Source organism: Diabrotica virgifera, chromosome 3, assembly GCF_917563875.1.
Source record: "Diabrotica virgifera virgifera chromosome 3, PGI_DIABVI_V3a".
Lineage (NCBI taxonomy): Eukaryota > Metazoa > Arthropoda > Insecta > Coleoptera > Chrysomelidae > Diabrotica > Diabrotica virgifera.
The window spans coordinates 88,604,699-88,625,816 of NC_065445.1; the positions used below are offsets into that span (position 1 = coordinate 88,604,699).

At 34.7% G+C, this 21,118-nt stretch overlaps 1 protein-coding gene across 1 annotated transcript; it reads left to right on the forward strand.

The window, feature by feature from the left end:
- Nucleotides 1–9,538: 9,538 nt before the first annotated feature.
- On the forward strand, nt 9,539–20,475 carry LOC114329902 (uncharacterized). The gene is made up of 3 exons (XM_028279164.2): nt 9,539–10,056; nt 10,109–10,228; nt 14,968–20,475. Exons 1-3 carry the CDS (start codon nt 9,955–9,957, stop codon nt 15,691–15,693), a joined length of 948 nt encoding a protein of 315 aa, XP_028134965.2. The 5' UTR covers nt 9,539–9,954; the 3' UTR covers nt 15,694–20,475.
- The last annotated feature ends 643 nt before the right edge of the window (nt 20,476–21,118 follow it).

Consider the following 21,118-nt stretch of genomic DNA (forward strand, 5'->3'; position numbering starts at 1 on the left):
TTATACCAATCTGAACATATGGGTTGGAACTATGGGGAACAGCCAGTCACTCAAACATCGAAATCATCCAACGCTTCCAATCAAAAACCCTCAGATCCATCACTAATTCACCTTGGTACATCAACAACAGAATTATTCATCGAGACCTTAAAATGGATATGGTACAAGAAGTCATCAAAACACGTAGCGCTGCATACATTGCCAAGTTAGAGGATCATGAAAACCAGTTTGCACTTAACCTCCTAGACAATTCCCAAGAACAGCGTAGGTTAAAGAGGTTCAAACTACTGGACTTACCATTTAGAGTAAACTTGTAAACTAATTAGTTAGTAGTTATAAAATGTAATTATTTCCTACACAACTTTATAAAAATTGTACTTTGATTTTACCAGTGGGTAAAATCTTTGTTGTCCTTAGTCAATGTCATTACTTTTGTTTATTGTTGACACTCAACAGATTGCAAAATAATTTAAATCAAATAAATAAAAAAAAGATTGCAGAAGGATTGGCAATCATCTACAGTGCTGATCTCAATATTGGCGAATTTAAGAGAAAAATGAGAAGACCTAGATATAAACAATAAATCTGAAAATTCTCGTGGAACCACTTTCTGGTAACATCCTTAATATCTGCCTTTTACAATCTATAAGGCAAGGAGACTCTACAATATGCAGTCACATTCCGTCTATTCGTCTAGGAAAAACTCCAACGAATAATGATTCCGTGTATTCAAAATATGAGTAAAATGAAAAATTAAAAACAGTTTATGTTTCATTTCGGTTCAAGGATGGTCCACCATCTCCATACGTCCGTTTCGGTATCTCCAGACTCCAGACCTCTTCAGTGAGGCTACATGAATACCTCTGCTCTGACTCGAAACGAAACCAAGCTGCCTATTTAAGCAGAATTATAAAAATAATTCTGCGTATCGGACGCTGTAGCGGTAGCGACATCTATTAGAGAGAAATGAGAAGTCCCAGAAGAAATTCGTCTCTATCTTCTGCTTTTCTTAACCTTTAACTATCCGCGCATCAAGTTATAACATAACTACATGCGTGGCGTACTTTATAAGCCACAAAATACACTTAAAGACAGCGGATTTGTGTATCTTTTTTTTGAAAAAATTCACTTAGTTGTTTGTTATAAACCTTATTCGGCATCAGTGAATACTTGGAGTTCCTTCTCAGTAAGCCAATTGGGATTTATAACTGCAATCATGGAATAACTGGATTCCATGATAAATAAAATTAGCAATTAGAAATGTTTTGAAATGTGATTTTTTACAAGAGAAAAAGATTGTTTATAAAGAAAAATATATTTTGTGCCATAATGACTAAACAAGAATTGAAATATGTATATTACGACTTATATTAATATAATCGTGGAGTTATATTGTCCATCACCGGAAACAACAAATACTAAACTGTAAATTACAATCTTCCGAGAACGCCGATTATAACGAAACTAAATCCAAATTGCAAAGCACATTCCAGTGATAGGTTAGGGAGATAAACAAGGTCAAAAATTAAATTTTTAAATATATTTGCAGTAGAATTCTTATATCTGGCGTACAAAATACGCCAGCGCGTGTAGTTAAAGGTTAAAATCGTCTGTATGTTTAAGCCGATCCAGTCGCGAATGTTTTTCAGCCAGGATATTTTCGTGTACCAGGACCCCTTTTTTCCTTCGATTTTACCCTTCATAATCAGCTGGAACAACTCGTACTTATCATTTCTAAGTATACGCCCCAAATATGCTTCCTTTCTCCTTTTAATGGTGGCCAAAATTATGTGTCTCTTTCAAAACCATCCGGTATCGAATTTGCAGAATAAGTCTTTGATTACTCAGAAATTTCCTCATCTTCAAAAAGGCTGCTCTTGATTGCTCTATTCTAGATCGAATTTCTGATTTCGGATTTGGATTCTCCGTAATCCAGACTCCTAAGTGTTTCATTTTGTCCACTGTTCAATATCTTCATTTTTTATCTGGATCCTTGTTATGACTTTACCCTTCTTACTGATAACCATGGGTTTTTGTTTTCTTTTTGTTTATTGTTAAAACAAACTGTTCCCCACTATCACAAATTGTGTTTAGTAGCGTCTGCAGGTCTTTCTCACTATCAGCGATAATGATTGTAGCGTCAGCATAACGAATGATATTCGTTAACAAAAATAGAGTTTCTGCCTGGAAAGAAGGGGATTTTATTCAAAACAAAGATAAATCAATCTGACTTAATCAATCTGAGCAGCATATGTGCCTCCTGATGAGAGACTATTAAGTTTCGAAACCGGTAGAGGTGCTTGCGGCACTCTCTGATTGGACTAGAATATGGTTCGGCTGTATTTTCGTTTTGCAACGAAATTGAAAATGGTTATTCATTTTTGATTTATATTTACTCTGTGTGGAGTATGAAGGGAACCATTCTCGTTGGAACTTTACCGCGCTGAGCAGATGGGACGTGAATTGTAAATTGTAGAATTCCCTCATCTTCCTTAGTCTCAGCATCCGTATGGCTTGCAAATTGTAGAAGCCTCGGAGGTGTAACCAGAGAAGGTTCCCATTGTTTTCATTCTGGTGGGGTGTAGAATAGCATTATGTTGTTTTATATGCCATTAGAGTGAAAACTTAGTCTTTTTGCTAGCAGTTGCCGCTAGGGCATCTATGCCATTTCGTTCGTTGCAATCCGGGACTGCACGCTGGGGTTTGTTTTGGTTGGATCGGGGAGAGCAGCATATGTGCCTCCTGATGAGAGACTAATAAGTTTCGAAACCAGTAGAGGTGCTTGCGGCACTCTCTGATTGGACTAGAATATGGTTCGGCTGTATTTTCGTTTTGCAACGAAATTGAAAATGGTTATTCATTTTTGATAAATCAATCTCTTCTAGGAACCTTTTCTTCAGGGCCGGATTTAAGGGGTGGCATACTGGGCAGCTGCCCGGGGCCCCCACATTCCGGGGGCCCCCACAAAGCGCCAAACGTAAAAAAATCAGAACATTATTCACATAGAATCATTTTTGTCAACCAATTAATTGTGATGTTTCGTTACATGGAAGGTTTTACTTCTGTTAAAAGGTTTCTCATATTTTTGCCAAATCACGGTCATGTGTCACGAATGTGTTTACTGGAAACAGGAATATTTGTAATATTTTGGAATTAAATCTTAGAGAGGATAAACAGCAAAATTCGTATTCTCCAAAATCCAAATATTGGCCTTAATTCAGGAATGGCACTTAGATCACTTAAAGAATTTATATTATTTTAAGGAATATTCGACTGACTCAACTGGATTATGGAACATCTCCAGAGACTGAAATGACAAAATCATGGAAATTTAGTATATACTCAAAATTTTATTGCTATTATATATCCAAGAGCATTTAAATCATCTCTCTATAATGAGCATTGATTACGATGTCTTCAGCAACGTGACATTTCATAAAGTACCCGGATATTAACCATACATATTACTATGTTTATTTTTAATATTTTACTGATACAGGTCTTGTATTTTTGATTATTTCAAAATATATTATAAAAGTAGATCAATTTTTTTATTTCTAAAAGGGAAAACCCTGTAGTTGGCTGTATACCAGAGTTATAACAATAACAACATTTTTGTTAATGGTAGGAGGTAGGGCCCCCACTGCCTTAAATCCGGCTCTGCTTTTCTTATACTTCTCCCGAAAGGGAAAACGTCGCACTTCAGCATATTGCTGACGAAAACGGTTTCATTTACTTAACTGAGATTCGAAAAGAGATCTTACAATTAACTGAAGAAACTTAACAAAAGTAAATACTAAGGTAGTAATCGATACCAAGGAACTAGACTACCAGTTCTGGCAACCAGTTGCATCTCAAGAAAATAGAGAAGTAGCATATTTCTCAGGTCCAAACCCCTTGGATGGGAAAGATAATGGTGATCGATATTCCGGTACATCCCAACCAAATAACTTTGCTAATCATGATATCGGTAATTGTATTCCAACAAAGTAACATAGTTATTCCCTTCGTACGAAACATGCATCTCAATGCGGTTCTGTACCAAACAATAATACCAACTGATGAACTGGTTGAATCAACTGGTTGCTGGTGTGAGCACATATTCATGTATTTTAGGGAAATAAGTCCTCTACTCACAATCCTTTAATTGGTTTCATTAAATTGAAAGAAAGATTGGGCGACCGGTTTCGCTGTTTGCTGTTACAAATTTTACTGCATCTTCAGGCCCACAAGAAACTGTAAGGCTAAAAAATTATATAGTGTGTGTAGATAACAATGACAATGAAAAGTGTATATAACGATACAAACAAACAGTTATTAAGGTAGTGCAGAGAAACAATAGTCAGCTGATATATACCTAATGCTAACATATAATTCAGCTGAGTATTGTTTAAGTCCTCTGCACTATCTTAATAACTGCGTTTGTTTGTATCGTTATAGGTATACACTTTTCATTGATATTTACGTGCACTATTATGGTTTTTAGCCTTAGTTTCTTGTGGGCCTGAAGATGCAGTGAAATTTGTAACAGCGAAACCGGTCGCCTAATGTTTCTTTCAATTTAATAAAACCAATTAAAGGATGGTGAGTTGAGGACTTATTGCCCTAACGTATATATGAATCATATCAACATTTTTTAGCTCTTATTGTTTCCAAATCTAATTTTACAAATCAAGTTACTTTTGCTTCACAACGGAACCAAAACGTAGCTCAGTCTGGTGGACATTTGGTTTGTCAACACAAGTAAGTCAGCAACATGGAGCTCTTAAAGCTATTGGTAAACAAAGTAATATGTGTGTGTGTGTGTGTGTGTGTGTGTGTGTGTGTGTGTGTGTGTGTGTGTGTGTGTGTGTGTGTGTGTGTGTGTGTGTGTGTGTGTGTGTGTGTGTGTGTGTGTGTGTGTGTGTGTGTGTGTGTGTGTGTGTGTGTGTGTGTGTGTGTGTGTGTGTGTGTGTGTGTGTGTGTGTGTGTGTGTGTGTGTGTGTGTGTGTGTGTGTGTGTGTGTGTGTGTGTGTGTGTGTGTGTGTGTGTGTGTGTGTGTGTGTGTGTGTGTGTGTGTGTGTGTGTGTGTGTGTGTGTGTGTGTGTGTGTGTGTGTGTGTGTGTGTGTGTGTGTGTGTGTGTGTGTGTGTGTGTGTGTGTGTGTGTGTGTGTGTGTGTGTGTGTGTGTGTGTGTGTGTGTGTGTGTGTGTGTGTGTGTGTGTGTGTGTGTGTGTGTGTGTGTGTGTGTGTGTGTGTGTGTGTGTGTGTGTGTGTGTGTGTGTGTGTGTGTGTGTGTGTGTGTGTGTGTGTGTGTGTGTGTGTGTGTGTGTGTGTGTGTGTGTGTGTGTGTGTGTGTGTGTGTGTGTGTGTGTGTGTGTGTGTGTGTGTGTGTGTGTGTGTGTGTGTGTGTGTGTGTGTGTGTGTGTGTGTGTGTGTGTGTGTGTGTGTGTGTGTGTGTGTGTGTGTGTGTGTGTGTGTGTGTGTGTGTGTGTGTGTGTGTGTGTGTGTGTGTGTGTGTGTGTGTGTGTGTGTGTGTGTGTGTGTGTGTGTGTGTGTGTGTGTGTGTGTGTGTGTGTGTGTGTGTGTGTGTGTGTGTGTGTGTGTGTGTGTGTGTGTGTGTGTGTGTGTGTGTGTGTGTGTGTGTGTGTGTGTGTGTGTGTGTGTGTGTGTGTGTGTGTGTGTGTGTGTGTGTGTGTGTGTGTGTGTGTGTGTGTGTGTGTGTGTGTGTGTGTGTGTGTGTGTGTGTGTGTGTGTGTGTGTGTGTGTGTGTGTGTGTGTGTGTGTGTGTGTGTGTGTGTGTGTGTGTGTGTGTGTGTGTGTGTGTGTGTGTGTGTGTGTGTGTGTGTGTGTGTGTGTGTGTGTGTGTGTGTGTGTGTGTGTGTGTGTGTGTGTGTGTGTGTGTGTGTGTGTGTGTGTGTGTGTGTGTGTGTGTGTGTGTGTGTGTGTGTGTGTGTGTGTGTGTGTGTGTGTGTGTGTGTGTGTGTGTGTGTGTGTGTGTGTGTGTGTGTGTGTGTGTGTGTGTGTGTGTGTGTGTGTGTGTGTGTGTGTGTGTGTGTGTGTGTGTGTGTGTGTGTGTGTGTGTGTGTGTGTGTGTGTGTGTGTGTGTGTGTGTGTGTGTGCTAAATTCCAAAGCAATTGGTCAAATAGTTTAAAAGTTATTTAATTTGTTTATCCAAAATTAATTTTTTTTTGCAACACTGTAAGTCAGAAAATGATGAAGTTACAGTAATATTTTGGATAGTTTATGATAGAAGAAAATTTACAGTATTAATTTAATTTAAAAAAAATAACAAAAAATAATTATAGATATTGCAAAATAATTTTGCAAAAACATGTGAATTAAAAATTGGGGGGGCTAACTTTGTCCCTAAATGTCCTAGAACAGTTGTTTTTCTTTCTAAATGTGTATAAAAAGTCAGTCTTTCTAAATATGAAAAAATAATTTTTCTACGGGTAACGGTTAAAAAGTTATTCTAATTGTTTATAAGTAAGCAAAAAATGGACATGTTTTTGCAAAATAATTTTACACTGTTCAAAATTATTTTTTGTCATTTATTTTTAATTAAGGTAATAGTATAAATGTTCTTCTTTCATAAACTGTCCGAAGTATTATTGTAACGTCATAATTTTCTGACTTATAGTGTTGCAAAAAAAATGAATTTGGGAAAAATAAATTAAATAACTTTTAAACTATTTGACCAATTGCTTTGAAATTTAAAATATAATTTAAGTACAAGAAGTCTCGGCATTCCGTTTAATAAGAAGATTCTAAGTTAATTTTTACCTAAGTTACGAATATTTATAAAAACTCAATATTTATGATTTATTTTGCAATTTTCTAAGCAACCAATAAGGTTGGACATATTCAGCGAATGCCATGTTGAAGTTTTTTATACGATTTATGAGTTTCTTACTGTCAAATTTGTTTAAAGTGCTTAACTTTTTGGTCATAGACGAAAAAAGCGATAATTTACCTTTTTTCGATCTTCATTTGTTTATAACTATGTATATCATCAAAATCGGCTGCAGGAAACATATAGGTTAATAATATAGATGTCCATACTACTCAAAAAATTTGGTTTCGGCCTGGAGGGGGATGTGTCACGAGAAAAACCTTATTTCTCTGGACTAAATAGTTTTATGAGTTCAGCATATGCATTGTCAGGTCCAGGAGCTTTGCCATCTTTTAGTTGTGATATTGCTCTTTCCATTTCACCTGATGTGATTGGTAAGTGGTCATCACATATGTAGGATGGAGGTTGTTCGGATCTAGTATCATCAAAAAGTTCCTGTATGTATTTTGTCCATATGCAGATTTCTTGATTTCTGTCTGTGATGATATTCCCCTGTTGGTCTCGCAATTTGCTAGCTGTGTTGGATTTCTGAAGACCAGCTGCTTGTTTCACCTTTTTATGCATGTTAAACGTATCATGTTTTTGCTCTAACGACTCTATCTCTTCACACTGTGATTTTAACCAATTTTCTTTGGCCTTTCTTATTTCAGTTCTTATTTGTCTCTGAATCGTGTTGTACATTATTTTGTTGTTTTTTGATTTTCTTCTCTCTTCCATAAGTTGTAGTATATTGTCGTTCATCCAACTTTTCCTCATCTCTTTCTTTTCTATTAGATGTTCTTCTCTGATGTTGTTAAAGGTTTCACATATATTTTGGAGTGATTCTTCGGCATTATATGTTTGCTCCATATTAATTAGCTTCTCTGAAAGAATCTGTGCGACTGTCTCTTTTGTTTTCTTATCTTTTAGTATTCTCATATCGCACTTTTTGTTGCTGTTCTTTTTTGCAACCTTCTTGAATCTAAACCTAAATTTAACAACAGGAACATGATCTGATGATACGTCAGCACCGGGGTAACCCTTAACCGATAGGCATCCATTACGGAATCTCTTGTTCACCATTATGTAGTCAATTTGATTCCGTATCACGTTTCCTGGTTGATCTTGCGGGGAGACCCAGGTGTACAAGCGTCTTGGTGGTAGTTTGAAGAATGTGTTGAGTATTGTAAATTCTTCTTCTTCTACAAACAGTTTTAATCTGTCTCCCCTTTCATTTCTCTGTCCTAGACCAAAATCAACTATGAATTCACCACTTCTCCCTTTACCAATTTTCGCATTGAAGTCACCCATAATGATAGTTATATCTTCTTTTTTAAGTCGTTTAAGTGACTTTATCAACAACTCATAGAATTGCTCTAGATCTTCTTCTGGTTTATCGCTCGTGGGGGCATACACTTGTAATATATTTAATTTGACGGGGCTAGTATTCAGTTGGATTATTATTAATCTTTCAGAAATAGGTATAACATTTGTAACATATTGACGTAATTGGGGAGACACGATTATTCCAACCCCATATATATGTTGACCATCGTCATTTCCTGAGTGGTATACCATATGGTTGTCAACAATACAAGCACCACTATTTGGCCACCTAATTTCGCTTATGCCCATTATACCGATTCCGAGTCTGGTCATTTCTTGAATGGTATTATGAATTTTTCCAGCCTGATACATTGTCTTCACATTCCAGGTACCTACATATTTTAATAATCAACTCTGCTGTTCTTAGAGACACTTTTCCAGTTCTGTCACAGGGGTTTCGCTGGGTTACGACCTGGGAGGCCCTGTGGTCTAAAGGTGGATCACCTCCCCTGCCGAATCTTGGCTTCCGTATTCCATGATTAGTAACTATTTCCACTTTAGTTGGATTTGCCATGATAGCTTTTCTAGAGATGTCATCAGGGACCTTTAATGCAGTGGTTTCTCGTTGCCTTCTGCATTCTGATGCCGTTGACCACTTTCTTGGTTCTTCCGCCTTTGAGACCAGTTTCCCAGTCTCAGGACAACAGAGTGCCCTTCCATTTACCAGCTCGTCCGCCCGAAGCCGTTGGCCAGTAAATGGTGGATTGCTTATCCCGGCAAACACTCGGACGTCAGAGCCTCGTTAGTTGTCTAGCAGGATGTACCAGATGACCATGATCTAGATCACCATACGAGCAGGTGAGGTTGACATTTGAACAGGAGAGGCTATATCTTACGCATCACTATCCCTTAACATCCCCACATACTATGTTAATAAATATAAATATATTATATTACTTAATGTTTATCAAGAACACATAGTGTATATATTTTACAAATAAAAATATTAATCTTAATATTAAAATAAATACATTCTTTTTTGTATTTTATTTTAGTTTTTTTTTTGTTTTGTTTTTTGTTTTGTCTTGTTTTTTTTCTTTGTCACTACGATAGGATGTCAACCCGGTTCATCTCCGCGGAGGTTTAAATCCTCTTAGTGATTTTTTTAGATGAGGACATGAGGAATACTACAACCATAACCATACTACAACTAGAGCACTTAATATATACCTTATTTATGAACTAGAGCCTAATAATAATTAATACGTAGTTTGTGGTTGTTGTGTTGCAACATTTTTGGTTGTCTATATGCGAGGAACACAGAGCATGGAGAAAACTTCAATTTGACAGTTGTATTTGATACCTGTCATGTCATCTGTTTGTGAGTTTATTTCATAGAGGTATATATTAACATAGAGTGAGCCTACCTTCCGCGCTTCCTGACGACAAGATCTCATGGACTGGTTTGCGGCATCTCTTTCTAACACATTGTATCGAGAAACTAAGATGACATTAAGTGTGACGATAGGTACGGAAGGTAGGACAACTGCCGCAGCTTTACTATGCGTAAGAGTGAAACAGCACTAATCCAAATAAAAAAGATGGTGTCGTCACTTCGCTCTTAATGACACTCTCTCTATGCTAATATATAACTCTATGGTTTATTTATATTTTTGTTAGGACTGTTAGGTTATGTTTAAATCCTTAATTTCACAACTTATAGCTAGGTTTACTAAAATGAGTAGTAAGTTCAGCTGAAATTATTACTTTTCTAGCTAATAACAAAGAATTGAAGTTTTCCTACCCAACTTGATATGGCATGTAGAAAAACAAAAATACATGATCCTCCTCCAAAGGAGCCCACACTGGAACAACACATGATAGAATTTGGAAAAGTTACTGCTGCATCTCTTAATGTATGTAGATTATAACATGTTTGTAGTAAATTATCATGGTTTCATGTTTTAGAATTCTATTGGACAAAACAAAAAGTATCTGATTCTACAAGGAAACAAAACAGCACAAATTTTTATCCAGAACGCCTTCGAATTCTTTGAGAAACACTTTCCAAATAAGAATCCGCATATTGTAAGTACTTGTACTAAGCTATTCACTAGAACACGGTTCTCAATCTGTGGTACATGTATACGCCATTCCACCAATATTTTACTGTGCAAAATATGAAGAACGAAAGTAAATTGCAAATTATATTGTTGTTTATTGGAGTAATTATTATAGCAAAATACTTTCGTACTTCTTATGTTGCACACTAAAATATTCGTTGTCGTGATAATCCAAACCAGTCATATATTTGTGGAATACACCATACCATATGTGGTACATATCATAATTTCAGGTGGTACACAAAACGCAAAAACAACCAAAATTAGCACCACTATTATAGTTAATTAGATCACCTAGCTAGATAGGTATTTCAGTTAGGTGGTACCAAAAATAATAGAAAGTTTTTGGTGGTACATGACATGACTCAAAAAGATTGAGAACCGCTGCACTAGAACATTTATCATTACATGTCAAATACTGTTTCAAACTTATATTTTAAATGGAAACAACCCTATGATTAAATCTAAGGACGACCATACACGGACTGCTGGGGCAGTTTACCACTGAGCGATATACATGGACAGCTCAAGCGGTCATTATTGACATCTGGAGCGGTCGTTTGTTGATTTTACTCGAGTTGTTGTTTGTCACCTTATGGCGGTCACTTCAGGGACTGCTCGTCATGTGTATGGTACCGAATATAAGAATATAGTTCACTGTGCTGTCACTGCTCCAAGCAGTTGATCTCAACTGTTTGAAGCTTAGAAGATAAAATAAACCAGGAAGGAGTACATTGCGAAATGACTCCGAGCCAGGAAGGAGGTTGCAAATGGCGATCAGCTGTCAGATTTGCTGTCTATCTCCAGTGACGTACCTTTGAAAGAGGGAAGAAAATAAATTCTCAACGATTTTATTACATCTTTGATGTTAAAGAAACAGCTATAGAGTAAGACAAAATACGTATTAATATAATATTTTGTTGAAAAGTCAGTTAAATAACATTTTATTATACTAATAACTTCAGTTAATTGATTGCATATACAGGAGCTTTACCAGATGGTAGCCTATGCACACAGCTGATCCAATACACAAACACCTTCTACCTCGTTGACAAAAACTTATGAGTCATCCACAGACGTTCAAGATGGCCAGTTCCGCTAGAAATTTAAGGTGTTGTTGATGACAGACTCCTTCCTGTTCTTTTATATTCTAAGGTTTGAAGCTGTCAGTGTATGACCAACCTAAAACTTTTCAGATCAAAAACTCTTACCTTACTTATGTCATTTGTTACTGAAATGTCTTGCAAAAGTAATGTAATTTAATGTAATGTTTATTTACGGACTTGCCATTTTTACAAATCAACTTAAATTTAACTAAACTATTAAAGCATATAAAAAGGTATTTTCGATCTCATTCTTAATAGTACTTAGTGATAAATGAAAAAATATTCCAAAACCGATCTAATAAGGGAACAGTAGTTTAATAAAATAGGCTAGTAGGTTAATAGAATTTAAGTATATTGTGCGTATTGCCAGCAACATACATTAGTAGATAAAAAAAGGTTGATTTTCTCTGAATTTTTAATATCATTGCACAATGATTCATATACTGGATTTATCAAATTTTGAGTAATTTGATAATATATGCATATTGTATGCATATGGGCCATTCCACGAACATACGCCTGTCTTGGATTATTTCGACAACGAATATTTTACTGTGCAAAATAAGAAGAACGAAAGTAAATTGCAAATTACATTGTTGTTTATTGGAATAATTATTAGCGCCATTTACTTTCATACTTCTTATGTTGCACAGTAAAATATTCGTTGTCGAAGTAATCCAAAACAGGCGTATGTTCGTGGAATGGCCCATAATAATATTTTATATGCAAAGAAAACGATTTCTAAAAAAGTAAAAAGTGGTTTAGCTTGTTTTCGATTCAGAGGGATGCACAATCGCTGGACAGCTGTTTCCACTATTTCAGAATTCCTCAACAGCGGTAGCGTGCACACCTCTAAATCGAAAAACAGCTCGACCATATATTTAAGGGTAATTTCAAAGATCATTGGAATTCAACAAATTGAAAAGTCTCAGATGCAGATCACCATTATAATAAAATTAAAATGGTAAATAGTTATTTAAATCTGAAACTTTTCTTGTTAAAAGTCCTTTCTGGTACATCCTTAATCTGCGACTTTTACAATTTATAAGTCCGCAGACGCGATTAAGGATGTACCAGAAAGAACTTTCAACCAGAAAAGTTTCAGATTTAAATAACTATTTACCATTTTAATTTTATTATAATGGTGAATTCTGCATCTGAGACTTTTCAATTTGTTTAAGAGATGTCGCTGGATCGCGTCTCAATGGGAATTTCTTCAATGATCTTTGAAATTCCCCTTAAATATATGGTCGAGCTGTATTTCGATTTAGAGGTGTGCACGCTAGCGCTGTTGAGGAAGCCTGCAATGGTGGAAACAGCTGTCCAGCGATTGTGCATGTGCATCCCTCTGAATCGAAAACAAGCAAAACCATATTTTACTTTTCTATCTTTACTCAGATTTGAGTACTAGGAAGTTTCTATCTGTCCTTTTCCTAGACGAATAAAAACGGAATGTGATTGCATATAGTGGAGTCACTTTTGTTTTCTATATTCGTCGTCTGCGGTCTTATAAATTGTAAAAGTCGCAGATTAAGGTAGTACCAGAAAGAACTTTCAACAAGAAAAGTTTCAGATTTAATTAACAATTTACCATTTTAATTTTATTATAATGGTGAATTCTGCATCTAAGACTTTTCAATTTGTGAAAACGATTTCTGTTATCTGACTCCTAGGACTCCTAATAACTAAGTCTATTGTAACATATAGACTCTCCAATGTACTTATTCACTGCCCTAAATTATCCCATAATGTTTTAAACAGGTTGTAGGTTGGGATAGGGAAGAAAGGATAGGTGATGTGGTTAGGACAAATGGTTTTAGGTTACCTCAAATTGCTGCATTTAAGCATAGTTCTCACGATAACAGAAGTCCTGACAGTTGCTGCTATGTCTTGTGTTATCGTGTGAACAAACTTTAGTGTCGAGGCAGCACTATCTTACTGTCCTGTCACAGTGTCGATATAATTTTTGAAAAAAAAAGTCACTGCTTTGACAATTTAGTATCATTTCTGTTATCACTATTATCAGTTGTTTATACCAGTTTAGAGATAAATGGTAAAATATTTGTTGAAACATAATTTTTGTTGATATTTATTTAAAGTATTTTGAATAAAATGACAACCTGAGACAGTTTTTAACTTGAGTTAAAAGTTATTGCAGAAGTATAAAAAGCACACGTGTATGTGGCTCGAAAAACAGCAGAAAATCAAACATTTCATTTTTCAGTATTTATAGATGCTTTTGTCTTCAAAATTTCACTGACAAGGGCAGCAGGACGCTCCATGGTTAGCTGCCAATGTCCCTGTCACCTGTGTGAACAGAGGTCCATGGCTGCACTGTCATGCCAGGAGCTGTCATCATGAGAACTAGGCTTAACACCTTGGCTGCGTTCAGAGATACAGTAAAACCCCGAAAATCCGAACTTATTGGGGGGAGGGGGCTTGTTCGGATTATCCGAAAGTTAGCCTAACTAGTAATTCAAAGCTTTCATTGTCGTTGCTTTGAGTCGCAAAACATTCTCGCAAGAGTGTGAATAATATTTTTGGACTCAAGTTGGCTACGAGAGAACCGAAGAAAGTTTATGTTTAACCTTTATAAGCACTAAATACATATTAAAGTAAGTATTTATTTTTAAGAAATTTTAAATGTCAAAGTGCTATTAATTCTACATTGTTGAATTTTCTGGTTTTACTCTGTATAATAAACATGTTTTTGTCTCGAATTTTTAAATTTTTTTCACTTTTCGTTGGTTCGCATTAGCGGGGTTCGGATTTGTGGGGATCTACTGTAGTTTTAAAAACTTAATTAATTGCGTTTTGCGTTACGAGGCATATATGTCCCGTATACCCCATTTGCCTCTGTGCGTTACGACATAGTCGATGCAGCCAACCGTTAATCTAATACTAGGTGTATTTGTCTTGTAACGCAGCCAAGGTGTTATCTGCCACAGGTTTTAAGCCGTCCTTAGCTTCTCCCATAAAAGAACCCTCCACCATTGTCAAAGTTTCATGGCTTCACTGAGGGGAAATTAACATTAATTCTACAAATTCGTTAAAAGTTGCCTTCTCAACAATTTACCGTTACATATATATTTTCAGAATCCTATTTGTAAATAACTTTTATCTGACTTTAGTCTGTGTACGTTTTTGGTGAGGAGTGCTTTGTTGTCTAGTTTTTTGAGCAATAGGTGCTTCCCCATTGAACCATATTTTCCACTTAAATCGTGTACATTGGATATTATTTCTGTTTTAGAATCACCATATACTGTGTCTAACTTTTTAAAATTCAAACAAAAGCCAGCAAAATACAAATGTAGGTGTTCATATGAAAATTATTATGCGATTTATCAATAAATCGGCATAAGAATTTCATTTTTCCTAATTTAATTCTAATTCTAGTACACTTATAGCAGGGTGGTCTCTTATGTATCATCATCAGCGTAAGAAGTTCGTTTTTCCTAATTTAAATCTTCCTCTAGTACACTTGTAGCAGGGTGGTTTAAGTATCATTGTTCATCCAAAGGGCTAAATATGTTTTTATAAAAATGTGTTTTTTATTATGAACTTAGACGTGTAACTTATATCTGTTTGTTTGCTTCAGTTGACTGCAAGATGTCTTCAAATCAATGTGACAGCTGTAAGAAGATTTAAGAAGGGACCAACGGAGAAAACAATATGTCAGAAACCAAACCCCAAAAAACCGAAATCTGAAGAAACTTCACCTAAACCAAAAGCAGCCAAGACTAAGAAGCCAGTTAATTCAAATAAAAATGATGGTAAATCAGCAGTAAAACTAGAAAATAATACTATAAGTTCAAATAAACCACCCATTGTGCAACAGAATATTAACTATCATTCAATGACAATTAATCTTCCTGAATCATACGATTCCCAAAAAATGAATGAAACTAGAGATATTGATTTGATGAAAATTGACCTTCCGATTTTTCCTCCTACCTCTCAAAATTCTGTATATCCTTATTCATCTGGTAAGACTATGGACTTTCAACAACAAAAACCTCTTGTACCTGATATATTTCACTTGAGCCCAGAACCTCAATATGGTGCTCCTTCAGTTGCTGTAGCCACCAATATGACCCATAAAATTGGTTTACCAGATCCAATACAATCGTCAACAACCTCTTTTCAGTCCATTAAACAATTTAACAATCAACATAGTGGGTATCAGTTCCCACACGATAATGTGCCTACAAAGGATGATCCTAAAATAAAAAATCACACTGGTGAGAATCTTCAAAATCAATATGAGCAAACAAAATTTAATTTTGGGAATATACAAAGTAATCAAACAGGATATAAATATTAATACATTGTTTGCGAATGACTAAAATACATAGTTGAAGCCATGGTAGTTGATTGTATTAGTTTTTACATAACCATCAAAGTTTTTTTTTTGTATATGGAACAGATTTTCCGTAATAATTTCTCAGTGATGCAATCATTTCATGGAGTCATAGGAAATGTATTTATTATATGTAGAGGCTGTGTCTTAGGAAAATCATATTCTACTCTATGTCATATGCTTTCAGATGAGATCCTACACTGTTCCTTAGAGAGCAGCAGTTTGAGAGTATATATTTAGAAGTTCCATCCCTTACCTCACAGAATCTGTATTCTGTCACATCTACTACCTTCATTGTTAGCAGGTGCTTATTCAATCGACAATGGATTGTAAATACTCATATGTACTACTTTTTGTATAAGCCTTTCCACTGTTTTTTTTTTACTTTCAATTTCTTAGAGCTTTAACTGTTAATAATTCTGCATAAAGGTTTCGTTCTCCTAAAAAGTGGGTTAGCACCTGTTTGGACTAACTGTTTTATTCTTGATGTAGCTATTTATGTAGCTTTTTGGCAACTTTCTTGGTAAGTTTCTGGACCCATGAGAGGTTAAGTAATTTACCTGACTATTCAAATATCAATTTGGAGTTGATCTCATGTGATTTCAGTGCTGTTATTTTTATTTAAGTTTATTGCATCTTTCTATAGCGTAACTTTCCGCTTGGGTGATGTTTAGCATTTTACTAAGGTTTTCTAAGTTTATTTTGCTGTTTTAGAGTTATCTGTGTACCTACTACTTGGCATTCAGTAGAAATTGTATCTTCATCATATCCGTATCCGTTTTTGCAACTCTTGTAGTAAATTCATTCACAAAGTGCATACACAGGCTATACCTTGAAGCTTTGCAAGATCGTTCCTCGTGTGGCTTAGACTGGCTCTACTTCCTTAAATATAAAATGCCATACTGCGGAAAAGAATAAAAAATCCTGTGGCAATACAAATAATCTGTCAGATCATTTGGCAATGTTCCATCCAATTAGAACTAACACTGACAATGATCAAGAAATTGCATCTGTATAGCATGATAAACCTAATTCTAATGCAGCAAAACAATGGGATAGAGCTGTAGTAGAAATGGATTTTTTTCTTTGTTTGGATTTTCTACTGTTTACAATAGTTTATGATGTTGGTTTCAAGAACTTGATGAACATATTAGATCCATGATATGTATTGCCTAGTTCTTTTTCTTAAGTGGAAAATTATTAACTGAATGTTACACAGACTTTATGAAAAAGTAAAAGAATTTTGTAGCAATAACTTGATGGGTAGACATTGGACATCAAGAGCTATTGAGACATACTTAACAGTCGCATGTCACCATATTGATAAAGGTAAAGGTAAACTAAATGTTTCTGTTCTTTCCAGTAAACCTCTAGTTAATGGCATCCATTACACATTAGAAAATATTGCTGAAACATTAAAAGAAATTTTAAATGAGTGGAATTTGCTACATAAAGTAAGCTGTATACTAACAACAGGCAATAATCAAAATCAGGCAAATATGATAAAAGCATGTGAAATATTTAAAAAATGCAATATCCCATGATATTGCATTCCATGATGTTGCATATATCCCATATCCCATGATGTTGCATATCCCATGATATGCAACACCTTGAATTTCGCAGTTCAGGATAATTTTAAGTAAGTACAATGTGTTATCCAAAAGTGTAAAGACATTGTTACGTTTTTCAAGAGCAGCACTATTGCTACAGAACTATTCAAAAACGAACAGGAACAAGAACAAACTGAGCTATATAAACTGTTTCAGGAAGTTTCAACTTCCTGATGGAATTCTACCTAACATATTATGGTTCAAAAGATTCTTACAACAAAAAATGATGCTATTGGTTGCTATGCCATACTAAAATTACGGAAAGCTTCTCACCTCTGTCTGTAGACGACATTATTGTGCTGACAGACGTTCAAAAAGTATTGCAATGTTTTGAATAATCAACAAAGAAATTTTCAGGTAATTTATTTTAATAAATTATTCTTGGAACAAAATATTAATAGATTGCTAAATACTAATAGTACGTGCTATAAAGTATTTTGCACAAAATTTATTAATAGAATCTACGAGGTACGAACTGTAATGAAATTAACAAACCAGTATTAAAACGGAATGTTTTACAATGAGAGGGAATGTAGAAGCTGCTCCTACACTTTCGGAACAGGAAATCTATACAAAAAGGCAGGACAATTCAGCCACAACAAATCAGTAAAACTAAGACAACTACAACTGGATCTCTCTGTGAGTTTCTAGAAGAACGGATTGGAGAAAAAGTTAAGTCAGTGACAGCTAGCAGATATCATCACCAAAAGTACCTAGAAAGAACAAATTCTGTAGAACAAACCGACTCTCTTATAAATAATGGAAGGCAATTTTCAACTTTATGTATAATAGAATGCAACATAATGTTGAGAACAAAACTAGGTAAGAACGAATTGACAAAGTTATCTGTTTACTGATGAGTAAACAGATATTTTCTGAGTAAACATCAAGTCTTTCCCTTTCATATGAACGATCTCGTGTAGGGTGAACCAATATTTAAAAGAAAACATACCTTACTGTAGCATTAAGAGAGGTGGTTCAATCATATTTTCGGAGGGAATAAGTTTTTATTGTATCACCAACATAATAATTTTAGTGAAATTGACAGTGAATGCAAAAATACCCATTATTGCCACAATTTCTTAACAAATATTTTTACATTTGTAGTAATTGAAGTTTTAAATCACAAAATTGGCTTGCGTATATGAATCCTATAAAACATGTTCAGGACTATTCAGGAAGACGGATTAGACAACAATAAGAAATAAATTAGAGCTATCGAAAAATTTGAGAATGAGCTTTCATCACAAATGCCTTGGCTAGATGAGGCCCCCATACTGTATAAATCATTAAAATTAAATATGATTATTAAAGTTATGAATTAGGAAACAAAAATTCCAATTTTTTTGTATAAATAAGTATATAGTTTTGTATAAATAAGTTATTTCAATAAAAAATTATATTTTTGTAAAATTTTGTGTTTTTATGTTAATACAACAAACAACTCTTAATTAATAATTGATAAAGCATTTGGAACTCATTTAGAGCTCCATTTTCTCGGGAATCGGTAGTCGGTAATTTAGCTTTCCCGGGAATCGGCAAATTTAAAAATAAAAAGAAGAAACTGTTTTTTTTTAGTTTTATTATTTGTTTAACCCTTAAGTGGTACGGTGAAATAAAGTTACGTAAATTGTCTAGTGGGGTCTCCGCGGACCCCAGATTAAAATTTTAAAAAAAATGGATATTGCAACTTTTCATCCAACATTTTATGCTTTACTACAGTTAGGTCCTACACATACATGCATTACATTTAACGACTAAAACATAATATAACTACATAGTATAGAATTGTTTAGAAACATTTGGAGCAAACTATATTTCCGTGAATGGTGCATATGTGCACGCATGCTTGATTTTCTGACCGGTTCAGGTTCAACAGAGGGTGCAGGAAGTGTAGTACCATCGAGTTTTATTATCATATCTCTTAATTCACGACTAAGTGGTTGGTGGATAAAATACTTACATTAATGGTACAGTGGGGTCTTTTGAGATTTTTCGTTACTGTTTCTAAATTAGAGTTAATTTTAACACGTGTTGCATATCAAACGATAGAAATACTAGTAATGGAAGATTACATAAAGTCACAATGCCATCCATTAATTAGTAAGAAAAATACAACGCATATTCTTGGTCCTGGGGTCCACTGGGACACCACAATACCACTTAAGGGTTAGGGTGACTTATTGCAAGTAGTATAAAAAGGTATAAATTTAAATCGATTGAACATTAAAAGTTTAAAAAAAAATTCAAAAATTTAAAAAACTTCAAAATTTTAAAGGAAATTTTAAAAAGAGGAAAATTATAAATTTGTGTTTAATCTGAATTTTCGTTGTTTTTATTATTGGCATTTATGTTTTAAGAAAACATAAATTGTTCAGTGTTTGATCTTTCAGGCTGACTCTTTTTTTTTGTACAGAAATTTGCTGAAGTTGAAAACGTATGCTCGCTTTCTGTTGATGTAAGTCTGATACCTTTTAGTGCAGTGAGTATTTTTTTAATTGTCCGGTCAGCTGATTTGAATTATTGTTGTACAGCGCGAGCTCTTGTTTAATGACCTTTTATAATTCTTCATAAACATAATACAAAATTTTAATTCAAAATAAATATTTATGTTATAATTCTGGATGCTTCAAAATTACTCAGATCGGTCGCATAAACAATAGAATGTTTATGCTAACCAATATTTTTAACGCCAAAATTCGAAGGTTTTAGAAGTTTAGAATATAATTGAAAAAGAAATATATTTAAGTGGAATAATTTAAAATATTTACTAAGCAGACACAGAATTCTGAATGAATAATCAGAATCATTGTGAGTTAATAATATCTCCGCTCATAATCTAAAACCAAATACCTATAAATATTTAAAAAAATGCCGGGAATCCATTTTTAATGATTTCCCGGGAATGGAGCTCTAAAGTCATTTGAATGATCAATTTTAATTTTAGAATGTTGCACAAAATTATAGTGTTTAACTTCAATAATTGACTCGCTGTTGGTAGGTATATCTGGACCACCATAATGAATAAATAATTTTACAGTTTAAAGTGTGTATTAAATTAAAGTATAAATAAAAATGTTTTATAAATTTGTAAATCTATTTATATATACAAAAATAAATATTTATTATTATATTACGTTTTTTTTATTTTAAACTTTTAAATTGAAAATAATATTCAATTGGCTTCTGCCTCATCTCGCCATTCGATCGCCACCTTTTTCTATTTTTCAATTTTTCCTCTTAGATAGCTCTATCCTCCGTTGTTACCTTTATTCCGCTGATCCATGTTAATGCTGATCTTTCTCGCTTTGTTTTTTCGGCAATTTCATAGTTAAAAGCATTTTTAATGCTGTATTTGTGCCATCTATACATGACAAAACCTATTCAACATAACCTTTTCATCGATATTGAATTATTTTATATTAAATATTTCTCCATACGATATCTCAAGAATCAGTCCACTGGCGGATCCAGGGGAGTGTCCCCTGGGGGGGGGGTCATGACCCCCCCCCCCCAAAATTGGGTTGGTAAGACTAAGTGACCTTACATCAGAGAAATGTAATTAAACCATCCTCAAGACCCATGCCCCCCCCAAAAATTTCTAGATCCGCCACTGGCTGGTATCTACTAATAATCAGACAACCAGTTTTCTTCTACATTTCGTAGAAAGAGAAAATTAATTTAGTTCTAAAGAATCTATGACGTAAATATTCTTTAAAGTAGGTAGGTATACCTAATTCTTCTACCACATACTAAGAAATAAGTAGGTACCTACC

Excerpts from the sequence above, each read along its gene's own strand:
- LOC114329902 (XM_028279164.2), top strand. The coding sequence starts at position 9,955 with ATGGCATGTAGAAAAACAAAAATACATGATCCTCCTCCAAAGGAGCCC. Across the intron at positions 10,057-10,108 it reads TTACTGCTGCATCTCTTAAT|AATTCTATTGGACAAAACAA; the intron begins GTATGTAGATTA and ends TTCATGTTTTAG. Across the intron at positions 10,229-14,967 it reads CAAATAAGAATCCGCATATT|TTGACTGCAAGATGTCTTCA; the intron begins GTAAGTACTTGT and ends TGTTTGCTTCAG.